At 33.8% G+C, this 18,204-nt stretch overlaps 3 protein-coding genes across 4 annotated transcripts; 2 read left to right on the top strand and 1 right to left on the bottom strand.

Annotated features, from left to right (window-relative positions):
• The first annotated feature begins 1,865 nt into the window (after nucleotides 1-1,865).
• Nucleotides 1,866-3,498, top strand: LOC111318689 (putative WRKY transcription factor 65). Of its 2 annotated transcripts, none has more exons than XM_022921564.2 (3): nucleotides 1,866-2,290; nucleotides 2,399-2,545; nucleotides 2,677-3,498. In XM_022921564.2, the coding sequence occupies exons 1-3, from the start codon at nucleotides 2,139-2,141 to the stop codon at nucleotides 3,203-3,205; spliced, it is 828 nt and encodes a 275-aa protein (XP_022777299.2). In that variant the 5' UTR covers nucleotides 1,866-2,138; the 3' UTR covers nucleotides 3,206-3,498. The 2 variants fall into 2 exon arrangements, with proteins under 2 accessions (XP_022777299.2, XP_089612086.1); XM_089755960.1 differs by having other exon boundaries at nucleotides 1,995-2,290; nucleotides 2,402-2,545; nucleotides 2,677-3,431.
• Nucleotides 3,499-5,926: 2,428 nt separating this feature from the next.
• LOC111274953 (ras-related protein RABA1d-like) lies at nucleotides 5,927-9,615 on the bottom strand. The gene is made up of 2 exons (XM_022860003.2): nucleotides 9,238-9,615; nucleotides 5,927-6,529 (listed from the first exon to the last, which is right to left on the bottom strand). The coding sequence occupies exons 1-2, from the start codon at nucleotides 9,456-9,458 to the stop codon at nucleotides 6,094-6,096; spliced, it is 657 nt and encodes a 218-aa protein (XP_022715738.2). The 5' UTR covers nucleotides 9,459-9,615; the 3' UTR covers nucleotides 5,927-6,093.
• A 3,466-nt stretch (nucleotides 9,616-13,081) lies between these two features.
• Nucleotides 13,082-13,752, top strand: LOC111274954 (uncharacterized). The gene is made up of 2 exons (XM_022860004.2): nucleotides 13,082-13,496; nucleotides 13,603-13,752. The coding sequence occupies exons 1-2, from the start codon at nucleotides 13,191-13,193 to the stop codon at nucleotides 13,618-13,620; spliced, it is 324 nt and encodes a 107-aa protein (XP_022715739.2). The 5' UTR covers nucleotides 13,082-13,190; the 3' UTR covers nucleotides 13,621-13,752.
• Nucleotides 13,753-18,204: the final 4,452 nt, after the last annotated feature.

The following is an 18,204-nucleotide window of genomic DNA, read 5'->3' as shown; positions in this document are numbered from 1 at the left end:
CAGATATGGGTTGTTTTTACCATAACCTTTAGCACAATAAAATATATCACAATATTTGCATATGTCAAACGAGTTCTCATAAAAAAAAAAAATCATGGGGCATGTCGTGCCCGAAAAGTTATAGATCCTAGTTAGGAGGGAGTTCCAAAGAGATTAATGTGAAGTGGGAAGGCATGAGGAAGTTTCTGTTCCTTAAATTAAATATATGTATATTTTTTTCATATATATTTTCCCCAGTTGTTGCTAAAAAATATATATTGTTTTTAATTTATGGGAGATGCCGTAGGTGTGGGAAGTCAGAGATGGGAACAGTGAATATAAAAATGCGGCTCATTCGATGCTTATAAAAGAATAAATAAATAACTTATTAATTAGAGGAAGAAAAAAAAAATCACAGTCTTATTGCTTCACGCATCAATAAAGTCTAGAAGGATTAAGTTTTTGATATTTTTGATGTGACAAAACACCAATTGGCGCTTTCCAATCCTTTTACTATCGGACTGAGACATAGTCCAATAACTGAAATAGTCAACAATGTAGGATTGCAACTTTTAAGTTCCAAAGGCCAATGCTCATCTCTCAATTAACATAAATATATATATATTTATATGTCAAAATTGAACACTAAAAATCCAAATCAAATACATCTTTTTGAAGTAAAATTAACTATTACAATGTAACAATTATCCAGCCCTATTTAGTCGTGATTAATTTCATATTATATAGCTTTTCCTGGTCATGTTTGAATTGTGAAAAGCATTAAAAGATATGGGTTTGGATATATATATTTTCAAATCTTGACAAAAAATTTCAGTAAAGATGGATGAAGGAGACTGACTGATTCAAAATTATAAAGAATATAGTAATCCCCAATGCATAATTTCTAAACTTTATTAGTTGTGGGAGCTGGGGAATCTCAATTATATTAGTAGCATTATTTTATTTATAATTAAGGACTTTAATTATATCGCCAATATGTCATAATAATTAAGGAGAAAAAAATAAAAGAAATGGAAAGTGAAGACGAGGGAGAGTTGGTTAGGACGAGTGCGCCAATGAATGAATAGGATTAAGACAAGGCCAAAGTTGATGAAGTCACCATCATTGAATAGTGTTATATAATTAATTAAGCAAAAGGATAACTTTTCTCTTCAATTGTTACGAAAGGGCCATGTGAACTAAATCAAAGTGACTCCTTTTTCATTGTTTTCTTTTTCTTGTATGAGGGTTTGATTTAGAAAAGATAACTGGCCACTTTAGGAGCCCCAAATTACAACACATTCTTGTTTCTTATAGGCCTAGCACGATTAATGGATGTTAAACAACTTATATTAAATTATATACCAATTTTAGTTTACTTTTTTTCTAAGTTTTGATTAGGAACAAAAAAGAAACAATCTCAAAAGTTCAAATTTTATCCTTATTAATTACCCATAGTCCATACTTTTTTAAAACTTTTTATGTGATGGGAATACAAATTAAAATAATTAGACAATTATACCTTTGCATTCTAAATGTAGGGGAAAATATGAATAAATGTAGCCGCAACCCTTATTTTTGTAGTTCATAATTTATTCTAATTAAAGTACTAAAATTTGCCTAAAACCTTGATTGGCAACCACAAAATGCTTGGCCATTTTAGATATAAAGGGTTTGGCATTTGGACAAGAGAGTTTCAAAAGTAACAACACCAACCCCCATCCAAAAAAATAATATAAAAACAAAAAGACAACGAGAACAGTCGGGAAACGAGGAGGGTAGGCATAACTCTAATCAGTGTGCTTTGATTAATATATATAAATAAACTAATAATAATTGAAAAAATATTATAAAGATATGATATAAAAATGAAAATAATAAAAAGTGGGGTGGTCATTTTCAAGTTGCATTTTTTAATAAAGTTTAGGATTTATATCACATTTGCTTGCACGTCCTTGATAAACAAATACCAAAACCCAATCTGTCAACATGCCGCCCCTCTCTCCCCCCATTTTTAAAAGGACCAACCTCTCTGTTTCTTGTTCTTCTTCTTCGACCTAACCCCTTCTCTCTCTCTCTCTCTCTCTCTCTCTGCTTTTCTCCTTCTGTAGGATTAATCAACGGTCACCATAAACTCTTCTGATCATCAAGCTCTAATTATGGACGGTGGTAGTAATTTCAACAAAGCCAGTAACCCTTTTGTTACTGAACAACAATTAGAAGAAAACGACAACGTTTCGTCAGAAACAGGAGCTGAATCTCCTCGTTCTACCACTTTCAAGGACATGAAGCTTGCTTCTCATAAAAAAGGGTAATTTTTCTTTTTTTTTTTTTGGAAGTACCCACAATTCTGTTAAGTTCGTTGCTTTTTTTTTTTTTGTTATTTTTATATTTTTGACGTAATGGGGTTTTGTTACAGTAGGAAATCTATACAGAAAAGAGTGGTGTCAGTGCCAATCAAGGACGTAGAAGGTTCCCGCCTTAAAGGCGAGAGTGCTCCACCGTCTGATTCTTGGGCATGGCGAAAGTACGGCCAAAAACCCATCAAAGGCTCTCCTTACCCCAGGTAATTGAAGTACTACTAACTAGCAGTAAAATATAACCAATGTTTCTCTGCATCGAGGCGCAAATTTCAAAGTTTAGGATTTCTATAATCAACCGTTTTTAAGGTTTCTGTTTTGATCATACGGCCGGCAGAGGTTATTACCGGTGTAGTAGCTCAAAGGGATGTCCAGCAAGAAAGCAAGTTGAGAGGAGCCGTGTGGACCCTACAATGTTGGTGATCACATACTCCTGCGAACACAATCACCCTTGGCCCGCTTCTAGAAACAACACAACCGCAGCTAAACAAGCTGCGGCGGCGGCAGCGGCTGCAGTAGTAACGGAGACACCAATCACAACAGCTGTAAAGCCCGAGCCATCTACGTCGCAGCCCGGCACAGAACCCGAATCGGGGACCGAAGAGAGGTTCGCTGATCTGACGGACGACTCGATTCTTATAACGGGGGACGAATTTGCTTGGTTCGGGGAGATGGAAACAACGTCGTCGACAGTTTTGGAGAGTCCGATATTTGCAGAAAGGGACAACAGTGGGGGTGACGTGGCGATGATTTTCCCGATGAGGGAAGAGGACGAGTTGTTATTCGCTGACCTGGGCGAGTTGCCCGAGTGCTCGTTTGTGTTTAGGCATCAAGGGAATGTGGGACCACAGGTGGGGATCTGCTGACACGTGGTTAATTAGGAATTTGCATGTGGCGGAGGAGTCTTTGGTTTCAACGTTGTGCGGTGCGTGCCGTGTGGCGCAAGATACCAAATTTCAAAACGATGACAACAAAAGAAAAAGAAAAAAAGAAAAGAAAAGAAAAACGAAATTTTTATTTTTTTTAAAGAATCTCTTACGTTGCATTACCCCTTTCAAGTACATTTCGAATTTCCTATTATTTTTTTGTTCATTTTACAGTTTTAATTTGCCTTGATTTCGGTGTAGTAAATGAATAAAAAATTCCGAATTCCAAACTCTGTCGTTATCTCGTCGTAGCTACCAACATTTGCCGTCTGCTTATGGGACTTTGATTGAATAGAAATAATTTTAACCAGACTTACAGCTGCATTTCTTGATTCTCAAATTGGATCTCTGGCTTCGATGAAAATGATGGTACTTGCCCTTTTTAGACTTTATGTTATTTCCAAATTTTCTTCATCTCATCTTTCTATTCATGCCTTGTCAAATAAGTAAAAAAAACTTATAACTCTGTGCTATCAATCAAATCATATTACCATAACATTGTCACCGATTACCATGAAATGAACAAATTCTAAGTGGCATTCTACTAAATTATGTTAAAATTTAATCTCAATCGTTTACAGGTGTTAACAGGATTTTTTTTCACAAATTGCTGAGTTTTAGAAGTTTGGATTATACTATCAACATTTGCCGTTTGCTTATGGGACTTGATTGAATAGAAACAAATCTTTAGTCTCATGGTTAAAGATATTTGAATAGATATCAAAAGATTGATTTTGAACCAATTTTTTTTATTTGTATTAAAATTTTATTTTCATGATGTAACAAAAAAACCAAGTTTAGATTATTCCAACAGATAAATGATGTAGGAACAAGAGCTGCAAATTGCTTCTAAATCTTGCCTACCAAGGACAAGTTGGATGATCATGACTTTCACAAAAAAAGGAAAAAAAAAATGAAGATCAGAGGATTCTGATACTTTTGATTGGATGAAAGTTCAAATAATCGGCCGTCCATACTATAAAGTCAAATCAACTGAAAAACTCTTAACTTTTAGGTGATGGGAATGGCCGGAAAATTTCCACAGAAAAAAACAAAACCAATTTTATAATTCATTCAAACATTAATTGTTTCTGTTTGCATACATAAGGTAGTTTCACATTATTTTAGATAAGCTAATCTTTGCTTGCATGTTAAGCTTTTCCCCCAGCTAATATAATAGTATAAGAGAATGCATCACAATGAAGATTAAAATTGATATAATGATGCATATTTTTAAGATATAAAAAAATAATTAAAAAATAAATTTTATAAAATAAAAAAATTACTATCAATGTATGGAAAATACATTTATATTATAATTTCTCTTATAAATATAAAAGAAGTAATAATATAAAGAGTAGTTGGGGCATTGGTTAAAAATCACGATTAAGTCAAATTTCAAATAAAAATTTTAAAATCTGTAAGCAGTGGCTATTAATGTTAAATATTTTAGTAGACATCTTGCACATTCATAGAAGAGGTCAGTGTAACGTCACGATGATCAATGACATTTAAAGAAAAAAAAAATTATCCTTATCCGTAATTGCATAGGGATGACTAAACTACGACGAATGCCAGCTTAGATATCAGGATTAGCTGTTGATGTAGGATATGTATAACAATTCTCAACGATTGCATATGGGTTTTTTAAGTTTATATTTAATGCATCATATTTTGTTCATATTACATGTTATTAGTGAAAAACGATAATATTATTTTATTAATAAATAAAAATTAAATTTAAAATAAAATATAAAAAAATTTATTCATTAATAAAATAATATCATTTTATTTACTTCATCAATAAAATCAAATTATTCGATACATTAATAATATATAAATTTTATACATTAAATATAATTTTCTTAAAAAAAAAAAAACTTTGGCCCGACTCCATCCACAAATATGGCATGAAAATCATCTATCACTAATTCATATAAAAAACCACTTCATGAAAAAGTATGGTTAAGGTTGATGAGGTGAAGTACATAAAAAAAAAAATAAAACCATGCTAAATCTCATGATTTAGTACGATTAGATATGTTCAAAGATAAAACTAATCCATTGATTTGAGATACTATTCAAATTTAATTTTAATATAATATTGTAAATATTAAAATATTAATATTTTTTAATATTTTAAAGTTTTTTTTTTCTTTTAATTTTTTAGATTTTACAAGTTAAGAGTTTTAATTTGGAATAAAAATTTTAAAACATTAACCTAATCTGACTTGGTTAATGACAGGTAAATCACGATAAAATCATGCAAACTAAAAAATCTAATCTTAAAAGGATAATAAATAATAACATGAAAAATTTTTTTTTTTTTTGGATATAATGATAATAACCAAAGATCTTTTATCAAAAACTGTGAAATGTGATTTATAATAAAAGTGATGAATTAAATACTTAATTTTTGGTCAATTTTAATTTTAATGATGAAAGTAAAATTCAATTTTTATTCCGAAAATGTTAACATACCTTGGCATCGTTCATTCATTTTTTATCTGCCTGAGAATGGAAGAGACTGCACGTTTCCGAACAAAGGAGTTGGGAGCAACTGGTTCTCAGGCAGACAGATTTTTTAAGCACCTATTTAAATGCAATAGTATAATACCCTGTTCCTCGTTCGCCTCTTCTTGTCTACTAAAATAACAGCCATCAGGAAAAATTTTGAATGTAAATTAAATCAATCTCCGCCCGTCTCCTACTATAGGTTCCTTTGTGAGAAAAATTTTACAAAACCAAGGTTTACAGAGAAATCCATGAAGCTGAACAAACCCCGGCAGTATCCCTTAAAACAATCAGACTAGAGATTAAATATCATCCTAGCTTGAGCAGCATCCCCCTTTCTTCATAGCAGACACATCCTTACTGACATCAATTTTCTCTCCCTTGGGAGGAACAGCAGAAGCACCCCCCTCTTCACCTGTCTCCATGGCCTTCTTGCTCACAATATGGTAGATCTGAGTAAGAACTTCAGCAAATGCGTTATCCACATTCGTGGCTTCCAGAGCAGAAGTTTCCATGAAGTAGAGGGACTCTTTCTCAGCAAAGGATTTCCCATCCTCGGTTGAGATAGCCACAAGGTGACGAAGATCAGATTTGTTACCAATGAGCATGACTACAATGTTGGGATCCGTGTGATCCCTTAACTCTCTTAACCACCTCTCAACATTTTCAAATGTTGAGTTTCGTGTCACATCATACACAAGAAGTGCACCGACAGCTCCTCGGTAATAGGCACTTGTTATGGCCCGATACCTATCAGTGTAAAAGGAGATGTTGAGAAAACAATATACAAGAAGCAGAAGGGGATAGAACAGATGATTTCTACAAGTAAGAATGTCATAGATCTGGAATTAAAACAAATTTATCTGTAACTTTCATCAAAAGAACTGTATGTTTTACATACAAAGAGATAGTAAAATCATAATCTATCCAGCCATTTAACAAACTCATCAACCCTAATTACATTCTATACTCATTGTCCCTAAAACGTAAAGGGATTGAAATCAAGGGTTCAATCATGCATCTGTTTCCTATGATACTAAAATTGCAGTAGTCCAGCTATTAATCCATGATGTATAAGCAATTCCATCAATCTTCATCTGAATCCAAACTATGTAGAGATTGTACATCTCAACGAAAAAATTTGCTAAATGGGATGTTTTCATTTTTCTTCTGGGCCTATACTGACCTCTTCTTTCCCCTTTCTTTCTGCCAGTCTAAAGAAGAGGATAAAGCCTTACATTTTGTTTTTAAAATCAACAAATTACCTTAGAAAACATATGACAAATTAGTAGCCTTACGCCTGCTAGAACCGGGAAATCAAACCACACCCAGGACATGATACCAGCAGGCTGTAACGCAACAGAAACATTAGAGATATGACACACATCCTATACAGAACGGAAGCAATTTAGAATGGAGCAATAGCATCAATACATAATTGCAATGGCTTTGGCTTAGTAAGCATCTCAGCCATAGAAGTAACATACTATTCCTCCAAGTTAACAGCAATTGAGTCACTGGCATAGCTTCTGATAGTCTAGTGAGTGAAGTTTTAGTTTATTGTTTTCTTTCTCTTTTTGATCTCTAAGCCCTCACAATTTCAGTTAGAAATAGTAGTTCACACATGCTAATCATAAAATTATTTGTCATCACTTTTCTAATGAGAACTTCAATTCAATGCCTCATTAAACAATCTTGGATCAAGATCGGACAATAAAGTAGAAATTGTATACGGGGATGAAAACCCTACTGTTTCAAATCATACGTTTTGAAAACTTAGGTATATTTGGCCTACAATATATACGAGCAAGCCTCAAAAGAATCACGTCATTTGTAAACCAAGAATCTGTGGTCTTGGAGGTGGAGCTTGCAGTGGCAACAGTTGAACATCTCAGCCATTCTGGGGCAGTTGAAAATTTTGGATATATGACAGTATAGAAGTTGGTAGAGGGAAGTCTGGCTGGGGAGACAATGGTGGCAGGCAGCATTTGCAATAATGATTTGTCACATTGGCAGCAATAGGTGACGATCAAACTTGGTAGTTGGTGATGAGGTGGCACCTAAGATGGTAGAGATTATACAGCAGGACAAAGTACAGTGCTGTGATGGCAGGTTGGCAGCTGCAGTACTCATGCAGTTATGCTAGTGCAACTGTTCTTTGCAATGCAATATAGCAATGGTAGCTTTAAGGGGCTTAGCAGAAGTGCTTTTAACCACTTATTGAATCAGAAAGTTAAACGGATATTACCTACAATGGGGAGCTCGCTCTAGCCTGTAGGATCCAAGGGACTTATCATATTGAAAATTTTTCATTTTCATAAGCTAAAATAACCAAAACTCTTGTCAAGTCTATATAGGTCAACAAAGTGCCTCATCCAAATTATAATATTTAGGCATTCAAAAACAAACTCTACCACAACATTACTCTAATAAAACAAGCAAGAATTCCCTTTAATTCCAGTAGTAAATAATACCATGTCACTCTACAAGTATGCCACAGCAAACTACTTCCCTGTAACATCCTGAACAGTCATACCACACAATGACTAAGAGGTCTATCTAGCAAACTAACATCATTTACTTGTTCAAGCCCTTTCTTCCATTATCAATTGACCACACTGTAGCTACAAGGTTCCTGTAACAACCTGAATTATCAAACCAGATTGATGCTAAACACTAGACCAGCAAATTCCATACATAAATAGAGACACAAATACAGGTAAGCAATCATAATCTCTTTGTGATTACATGACAAAATTAGCAGGCATGCGGTAACAAAGATAAAAAGATAACGGTTTTGACAGGCATTATAATGCTTGTTCCGCTCGTTAGTTTCTCGTAACCCAACTTGTTACAGAACTCAGACTGAGTAAACTAAATTATCATACTGCAATTTAGCTCGAGCATGAAGTCGAAACCATATCTTATATCTAGCAGGAAGCAAACATACTAATGCAAAGCATGAGCACTTCGTTTCTTACTCATTGTGAAGCCACAGATAACAACAGCAAAAGAATACACACAACTCCTATAACAAGATTACCAGATGAATAAAAGTCAAGATCTGCTGATCCGCACTTCAAATCTATGTTCGATCTATTCAAAACCCAAGACTGTTAGGAAAACAAACTAAATCTAAATAACAGAATTGCAAAAAAAGCAACCACAACACCATTTAGGCATATGCTGCTCACAGATCTAGATATGCAAGAAACTTCATTTTCCTAATAAGATTTCTTAAATCTTACTTCAGATCAAATCAAATATTTCCAGAACCAAAGTTGCTTTCTTTTCCCAAGCAGCCAAATATTTCAAGAACACAACCTCCAAGAAGAACAACAAACACGATTCCCTTTTGATATTTGCTCATCTTTCATTGCAAATCAGCAGAGAACTAAAAATACCCAGATAAAAAAAAAAAAAAGGAAAGGAAGACAACGAAATAGAAAACGTGAGACCTTTCTTGACCAGCAGTGTCCCAAATCTGAGCCTTGATGACCTTGCCATCAACATTCAAGCTACGAGTAGCAAACTCAACGCCAATAGTGGATTTGGACTCAAGGCTAAATTCGTTCCTGGTGAACCTTGAGAGCAGATTTGACTTTCCCACTCCTGAATCACCGATCAACACCACCTTGAAAAGGTAGTCATAGTCATCCTCTGCTCCGTAAACAGTCATCCTTCACTCTTCTCAAAACCACCGCTGTTGCACACCTCTACTTGCCCTTTTTCTTTGCGTCTGGTAAATATGAGAAAAGGACGTGTGTGAAACAGGGTGGCCGCAAGTTTATCAAGCTTGCTCTTTTAAAATCTCTCTCTAGAAAATTTTTTTCCTTGTGTTTCTTTTACCCTTTCATTTTGATGAGTTGGGAATGCAAAAGGCAGCTGTCTGCTCGGTTGGACTCCAGAGTGGAAATTAGAGGAAGTGGGGATATGTCCTTACTGAAAGTTGGGGCCAGAATCTATGGCTTTGGCCCTTTTGGTTTTCTTCGGGAACTTGAAATGACTTCATTGCCTTCAAAGTTTTCCTCTTTATGCTGTCTTTTAGTTGTTAGAAAATGAGGGTGTTTTGGTCAATTTAAATGAATGTCGAACAGTCTTCTGAAGTGGTTTGAAGATGGTAATTTAATTATAGACACTGTTTGTTGTTTTTGGATCCTTTTATTGTTTAGAGAAAGTGAAGCTTCAAATTGAAGTCTCCAAATGACTTCAATGCAGGCGTTGAGATCTTTGATGTGTTTTGATTTGAGGTATAAATGGGGCTGGTGACATGATTTCTGTTGTTAGAAAACTGCTCGTTGTACTTTTTTTTTTTTGGAGTGTTTAGTTGTCGATTTTGTTATTAAAGCTTCTTTGCTTCACGAAAAATAATTTTTATATTTTTAGATATTTATTTGATAAAAAATTAATTGATCAATAAAAAATAATTTTTTAATCAATGAAAAATGATGTTATGTTTTAAAAAATTATTTTACAAATTTAACAAGAAAAAGACATTTCTAAAAAAAATTATTTATTAGTAGAATTATTTATCAATATTTTTAAACATAATTTTACTTATAAATAATATTATAATATATTCATAAATAATATTATGTTAATAAATAATAAAATAATTATATTATTAATTTAATTAATAAATATTATAATAATATATTAATACATAATATAAAGAATAATAAATAGTTTTATTTTAATTATTTTTTATATTAACATAATATTTTAATATTAAATATTATTATTAAAATATAATTATTTTTTAATATTAATAATTTTAATAATAAATAATTTCAGTATATTTTAATAATAAACAATTTTTAATATTTTAATAGTTATATTAATATTATTTGAAAAAAAAAACAAATTTTTTAGAAAATAACAAAACAACAAAAAATATTTTTCATTAATTCATTTAAATAACAAAAACTTTTTTTTAAAAATAATTTTTTGAAAGTCATTTTTTGTGAAACAAACGAAACTTAAAAAAAATAAAAAAGCATGTAAAATTATTTGTCTTTTTCATATTATTTAAACTAATAAAATTTGATTTGAAAATCAGATAAGACTGAAGAGGAGAAAAAATGAGTTTGAGTGTCAAATACACTCTTTAGAAGGGAAATCAACTACTAGTGATTAATCTTATACCTAAAATGTAAGAATGGTGAGTAGTTTTATACCAAAAAGCCTTGTGAAAGTGCATAGCTTTCGTTGGGAATAATTAGAGGAGAAAATGAGAGGTAATGCTTCGTGGGTTATCTCATATCTGATTTTGTTAGACTTGAGCCTTCATGGGCTGTTCTACAAATAAGGGTCATCATATTCAATGTTGGAGCAACTGTGAATTCCAAGTACGTTTCATCCTTTCTTTTTCATTTACTCCAATTGTTTGTCATCATAAAAAGGGTAGGATATGACTGAATACTTGGCAATTGGCATCACATTTGGTCAAAGACCAAAAGTTGTTCATATTGGAGGAATAAATTTAGTCTGAATCCAGCTTCTATCTTAGATTTTGTAATATAAAGGCATGTGAAACTGAATAAAATATGACAGCCACAAGAATATTCAAGTAGTTTTATCAAAATCGAGATGATAAATTTCAAATTCAAATGTTCAAACACTTCAGAATTTTCCTGCCACTGCTGGAAATATCTTGCTATTAGTCGGGTTATAAGGCCTGGCATTGTAGTATAAACTAATTTTGAGTTTCGACCTAGCTCATGGCCCCTCTTGATCCCTAAACTCAGGGCTTTACTCAGGCCTCCAGACCATTACTTTCACTTGGGCCAGTGGGCCTACACAACCAACTCAAACTCCAACTCGCATAATTGCTACAAGTTGGTTATGAAGCCGAAGTGGACTGTTAATTTGGATAACATATTTATGTATTAAAATGCTAAAAGTTGTCTTACAGTGACGGGTTGACATAAAGGAGATAGAAAATGTCGGATTGCTGGTCATAATCAAGGTCAGTCCTACGTTTTCTTCAATATGATCACCTTGTTTCTAGAATTGGCCATAGTTATCATTGGTTTCATGACATATAGCTGGCCATTGTCCCAATCCTATATTGTTAAAACCCTTTCCTTGTACTGTAATCATGATTCTGAATTGGCCCATGATGCTTTTGGGTGCAATTGTGAAGGGATAAATTGCAAACAAAAATTTAAAAGCAAATTGTTTTAGAGGCTTTGATTCAAATTCGTTGTTTATTCAAAGACGAATTTGATGAAGTTCTGATAATCCTAGCATGGTTCGAAAGTGTGAGGCAGCTGAAGTATTCATTGTTCTCTTTGATCAACAGAAAGTGATCCTTCAGCCCATAGCATACAGGAAAATCAACGTGGTTGATATTTAGTTAATGATCTTCAAAGTCCAACCTGAGGTTTTATTTTGGCTGTGTTCTCTGCCCCACAAAATTGAGGGAATAAGGCTTACTTGAAAAGATTTTCGACAAGTTCAGCATCCAATGAGTTGAAATTATTACCACCAGGAAACGTTGTCCAATATGGGAAGGCCAAAGTCCTACTGGTTTCCTGCTTTCCATTGCAGCCTCCACCAATATTATTGTTTATGGTAAAACCTGAACTTGATCTCTAGAATTTCAGAAGGTGAAAAAAATGGAAATCATAGACTGCAAACCACAAGTGGCAGCTCTTTATGGCACCAAAAGCTTGCATTCTAACAGCATACAAATTTTTTCATTTTTTTTCGTCTTTTGCATTCCAACAGTAGAATCTTCCAATGTCGAGCCTGCAGCACGATCAGAATTAATTATGTGTTCCCATGTGCCTCTTAATGATAGCTGTTAGTAGTAAATTATTTTGGCAACAAAGTCAACATTGTTAAATTCTGCTTTTTAGTTTCCAGGGTGGCATTGATCCTATATCATATGGGAACGTGGATAATAACAGATCGTACTAGAGTCGGTGGTCTCTCCCATATTAGATGTTTTATAAAGGTAGCCAAAATTAACCGAAGGGACCTACTTGATTAAAAGCACATTTTCGAAAGGATCGATCTTGCTTACCAACCATGGATTTCCAAATGAACAAGAAAGGAGGCCCACAAAAGAGAATATATCCCTTCAGCCATATACCAAACAAAATTGCAGATATACAAAATAAGATTTCCACGGCTCAAATGATTGCTTAGCCGAAACTAGTGCAGTTTCCTCTAAACTTAGCTCCTGAAATTCAAACCCTAGAGATATAGAACCTTCAGTTTTGCCACCCGCGACCTCCCTATGATTGCATAAAGCCATACATGTCTTTATCAAGGTTCCCACTTTCCCCCCCAACTGTAGCCCTCTAAAAATGTTGTCTCCTTCTTCTCGGTACCTTCACCAATCCCAAGCTTATTATAATTATCATTATCTTGCGGTTGTCTTTTTGGAGGTTATTTTGTTCAGATGAGTTCTATTTTATCAATGTCAAACTCTGAAGTCTTTTCATCTCCACCTGCTGATTCGCCTGAGCCATCTCCTCTTAGGATTCAAGTGGTTTCTAAATCTGTATCCGACCGACTTCTTGAGAAGTTTTTTGATGTATCTGAATACAACTTTGATTATGAGAAGAGTGGACTTTGGTCTCCCCCGGTTCGAAGAAGTGCCTTTTTAAGCTCCCATGATAGAATTTTCACTGAACAAGAAATGCTTGAAAGGCTCAAAAGTGTAATCGACAGACGTCGTAGTGGAAGGCATAATATTTGTTGCAATGTATGGCTCTATACTTTTCCTGTCAAGAAGCGGAATTCAATTAAGTTCAGCTTCAATTCTAGTTCTGTTGAGGATTGCTGATGAATCCTTTGAACTTTTTTTGCAGGCATTTTGCTGCTCTTGAAGGAAATTTGGAACAGCGAAAACTTGCTTCCAGAAATGGGTACTGTCTTGGTGCAGTTTAACACAAATCAGAAACAGAGAAAAGAAAGTAAAAAGAGAAACCAAAAGCTGCACTTCCGTCTCCTTCCTTTGTGTAAATGTTATAGTTTTCTTGGACAAACATATAGTGAATAGTATGCATTTGCTTACTATATCATCTGCAATTCCTCCTTTTTCTTCTGGTAATTTTCTTGGGAGTGTTTGTTTTCTTGGAAGTTAGTAAAATCCAACTTTCTCAGAGGATGCATAACTTCCAAGCTTGCGGCCCCAAAGGTTGAAAACCCCATTGCCATTTGAGCAGAGCTCCTGATTATTCATCCAACATCCAAAAATCACCTAACATTCTTTGTGGTAGGGTCTCAAGCTCAAAATTACTGTTGCATTAGATTATAATTGATATTTAATTAAATTAGATACTGATTTTTATTATACTCCATTCCTATTAATTTTTTGAGATGCATTACTACCCAAGCTGTCAGTTTTGGGCAAAGCAGAAATGTTATGATTTGTTATGATTTTTTTATGCAAAACCTCCATGCTTGATCAATAAAATATTAACATGATTTTTATAACTCAATTGGAATCAGGAAAGTAAAGAAATTTAGAGTTTCAAACTTATAAAGACTAGATTAATGTTGAGCATCATCCTGCACTTTCTTATTATTAATTTTAAGCCTCAAATACATTCTTTAGTGTTACATGACTATTATTGTTATAGTAGCATATAAGGGGAAAGAACTTTTGATTCAAGCAACAACCAACAACTCAGCAACAAATGGCAATTCCAGTTGTGCTTTTGCATGGAATTTAAGATTAAAATTAAAAATTAAAGTTGAATGTTTACATACACTTCAAATAAAGCATGATCATCAGTGATACTGTTTAATCTTGCAGGAAGAGTAATTGTAATAATGAGGACAGAATTTGGAATGAAAAGTGTTAAAGAGCATGTGATGGTCAAAAAAATATAGTGACTTTTTTCAATAAATAATCAAGGGTATTTTTATCATTTGTATTTACCTAACATGTTAAGTCAACCTGACATGGTCAATGCCACCTTAACTCGACCCTGTCCTAATTGTCCCTTTATGATCCTTTTTAGTGTACCTATAAATATGAAGACTTATGCATTATGACGGCGAGTTCATCCAATTCACTTTTCTCTCTCCTTTCTACTTTTTAGCCTACTTGATCTTTATTGACTTGTGCATCGAAGTGCAAACGTAAAAAATACCTCATGTCTTTGCCTCTAACCATCCTTTTCTTTTGCATTCATAAGAATACTCTTGTGTCGAAGCTCAGTACTAGCATTTGGTGTGCTACGTAGGAGATCCCGTATTAGCTGAGTACAAAATAATGCTACCAAGAAAAAAAACCTTAGAAGAAGGAGAGGCAATCAGCTCGATTGGAACAGAAACTCACTTTAGCCAGCATTCTGTCCGCTTAGCTCAACCACAGGTGGGATCAACCATGAAATAATTTCAAGCCTTGACAGAACAAATATAAGCTCTTAAACAGATGCTGCAAACTATAACTCTACCATAAGTTTCAAAAATGCCAAACTTAATCACACTTGGTCAAGAAATCTTTATCAGACAATCGACCTACGAAAAGATAGAGGTATAGAGAAGAAGAACACACAAACCCAACTCATCACTGCCACTGTCACAATTCCACACATGCCATAACCCAAAAATCCAAACAAACAAACCATAAATTTCAACCAAATATAGATTTGGAAGCTCAGATGCAAGCCATGAAAAAAGAGCTGAAAATGAAAATAATGGCATTTGAGGATGAGTTTAAGTTTCTAGAGACTTCACCTTTTACTAAAGATATTAACAAAGCTATGCCTCCCAAAGGATTTAAAATGCCAACCTTGGATACATACGATAGTACTTCTGACCCTTTTAATCATTTGAAACTTTATAGAACTAACATGATTATCCAGAGGCAGATGAAGCTCTAATAGACAAAGGTTTAGCTATTACATTAAAAGGCACAGCTCGATCCTAGCAAAGCAACCTGGAGCAGAGATCAATCATTACATTCAAAAAGCTCAACCACTCGTTCTTGTCTAAATTTGTGAGTAGTCGAAGAGCAAAAAAAATGACCCTAAGCTTGATGCCAATTCACCAAAGAAGGAATTAAACTTTGAAAAGCTATGTCACGCGCTTTAACACGAAAACTCTATAGGTTGAAGACTTGGAACATATGACCACTATTGTCGCATTAACAAGTGGACTCAACAATAAAGTACCATTTAAAGTTGACATTATCGTTAGAACATCTTAAAACTCTAGTCAACATCCTGCTAATAGTAGAAAAATGCATTAATGTTGAAGCTATAATGAAAACTAATCGAGGTGAGAGACGTTCATCTCTCTTTCTTGACGATCGAGGTGAAAGAGACCCCATCCTCTTTTCTTGGTTGTAAAAAAAGTAAAGATTTTTACGATTTTCCCCCAAAAGAGAGACGACATAAGGCTAGAAGCTCTAGTGGAGAAAAAAGCTATATTGCATTGAATACCTCTCGTGAGAAGATTTTGATGCAAATTGAAAGAAATCATAACTTCAGATAGCCTAAGCCACTAAGACAGAATATAATAAGTGATCCAATAAAAAAGTGCTTTTATAAGGATATTGGGTATAATACCGAAGATTGTCTTGACCTAAAAAATGAGAAAAAAACTTTGATAAGACGAGATCAGTTGAAAAGATTTATGGGATAGAGAATACAAGACCAACTTAAAATGAACTACAGATAAGACCATAGAGCGCCCACCAGGGGCAGAGAGGAAAAAGCAAAGTAGGGAAAAAAAGATGCCTAAAGACAAGAGCCAAATAAAAAAAAATGGTCGAGCTGACAATAGTAGGCCAATTACCAGGGTGATTAACATGATCATATGAGGTAGCTCTACCTCGATGAAAGGGAAGTTTAACTCGAGCATACTAATGATAGTAGACACCTCAACCAAAAAAAAAAACTACAAAGATGAGCCAATCTCATTTAGCTCAAAAGATCTGAAAGAAATCTAACACTCACACAACGATGCCATAGTGATCACAGCCTTGGTGTATAACTATGTGGCAAAAAAAATTCTATTTGATAATGAGAGTTCGACCAATGTCATGTACTATGGTTGTTTGAAGAAAATGAAGATTGGCGAAGATTAGTTAAAGTCAATCACCATCATATTAGTAAGGTTTGAGAATGAGTAGGTGCCCGTAAGAGGAACTATCAAGCTTTTAATCTCTTTAGAGATTGAACCAAAGATAATTACGTCGATCATAGAATTCATGATAGTGGATATCTCATCTACTTACAACATGATATTAGGCTAACCTAGCTAGTCTATTATGCGGCTTATAAGCTCAGCTCCCTATTTAAAAATGAAATTTTCAACATTTGGAGGGGTTGAAAAAGTTCAAAGAAATTGATTCACGGCACTGCAATGTTGCATCACAATAATGAAAGGAAAACTTAAAAGCAGATAGGTAACTCGATCGATACTGAGGTCGAAAGCAAAGAAAAGCCAACACAGATAATTGACAAGAAGTAAAAAATCACCAACAAAAACACAAAATGAAATAATCTCGACCTAATTGAACAAAAAAAGATAATTGATCAAAGATCGAACTCAATCGCAAACCAACTCGAGCCAGCTGAAGACCTCATGACAATCCCATTTTGGAACAACATTCCTAAAAAATACATGCAAATTAGAGTTAAGCTTTAATATAAAGACCAACTGATATAACTCATAAAAGATAATGCCAACTTGTTTGCTTAAATACTATTCAATATGCTCAAAATTGATACTGAAGTGATGGTCCACGGACTACACACTAATCTCAAAGTAAAACCAGTTCAACAAAAAAAAAATTTACTCCAGAAAGATAATAAGCCATTAAGGAAAAAAGTTGATAAATTATTACAAGCTGACTTTATCAAAAAGGTCTACTATCATAAGTGAATAGCTAATGTGGTCATGGTAAAAAAGCATAGAAAAAAATAAAAAATATGTGTGGACTTTATCGACCTAAATAAAACTTGCTCGAAAGATAACTCCTCTCTCTAGCATTGATCGGCTAATAGATGATAATGCCAACCATGGCCTTATCAACTTCATGACTACTTGTTTTAACTATAATCAGATCAAAATATTAAAAAAATATGAGGATAACATAGCCTTTATTATTGAGAAAAGCTTTTACTGTTACAAAATCATGCCCTTCAGATTAAAGAATACAGGGGCGATCTACCAAAGATTGGTGAACAAGGTGTTTAAAAATCAGATCGACCACAATATGGAGGTATATGTGAATGACATGATAGTCAAGAGTAATAGTTTGATCGAGCATATGGAGAACCTCAGAGAACCCTTTAACATTTTGAGAAAGTATAATATGAGACTTAATCCGAGTAAATGCACTTTTAAGGTTACATCAGGCAAGTTTTTTGGTTACATGATCAACCAAAAAGGAATAGAAGTGAACCTCCAAAAAGTTTAAGTGATCCTAAAAATGAAGGCATCGACCTCGA

The sequence above is a fragment of the Durio zibethinus genome, chromosome 26 (genome assembly GCF_047325235.1).
Source record: "Durio zibethinus cultivar Kanyao isolate XHJ-2024 chromosome 26, ASM4732523v1, whole genome shotgun sequence".
NCBI lineage: Eukaryota > Viridiplantae > Streptophyta > Magnoliopsida > Malvales > Malvaceae > Durio > Durio zibethinus.
Note: the sequence above shows the minus strand (reverse complement) of the source record. Positions and strands in the feature narration are given on the sequence as shown.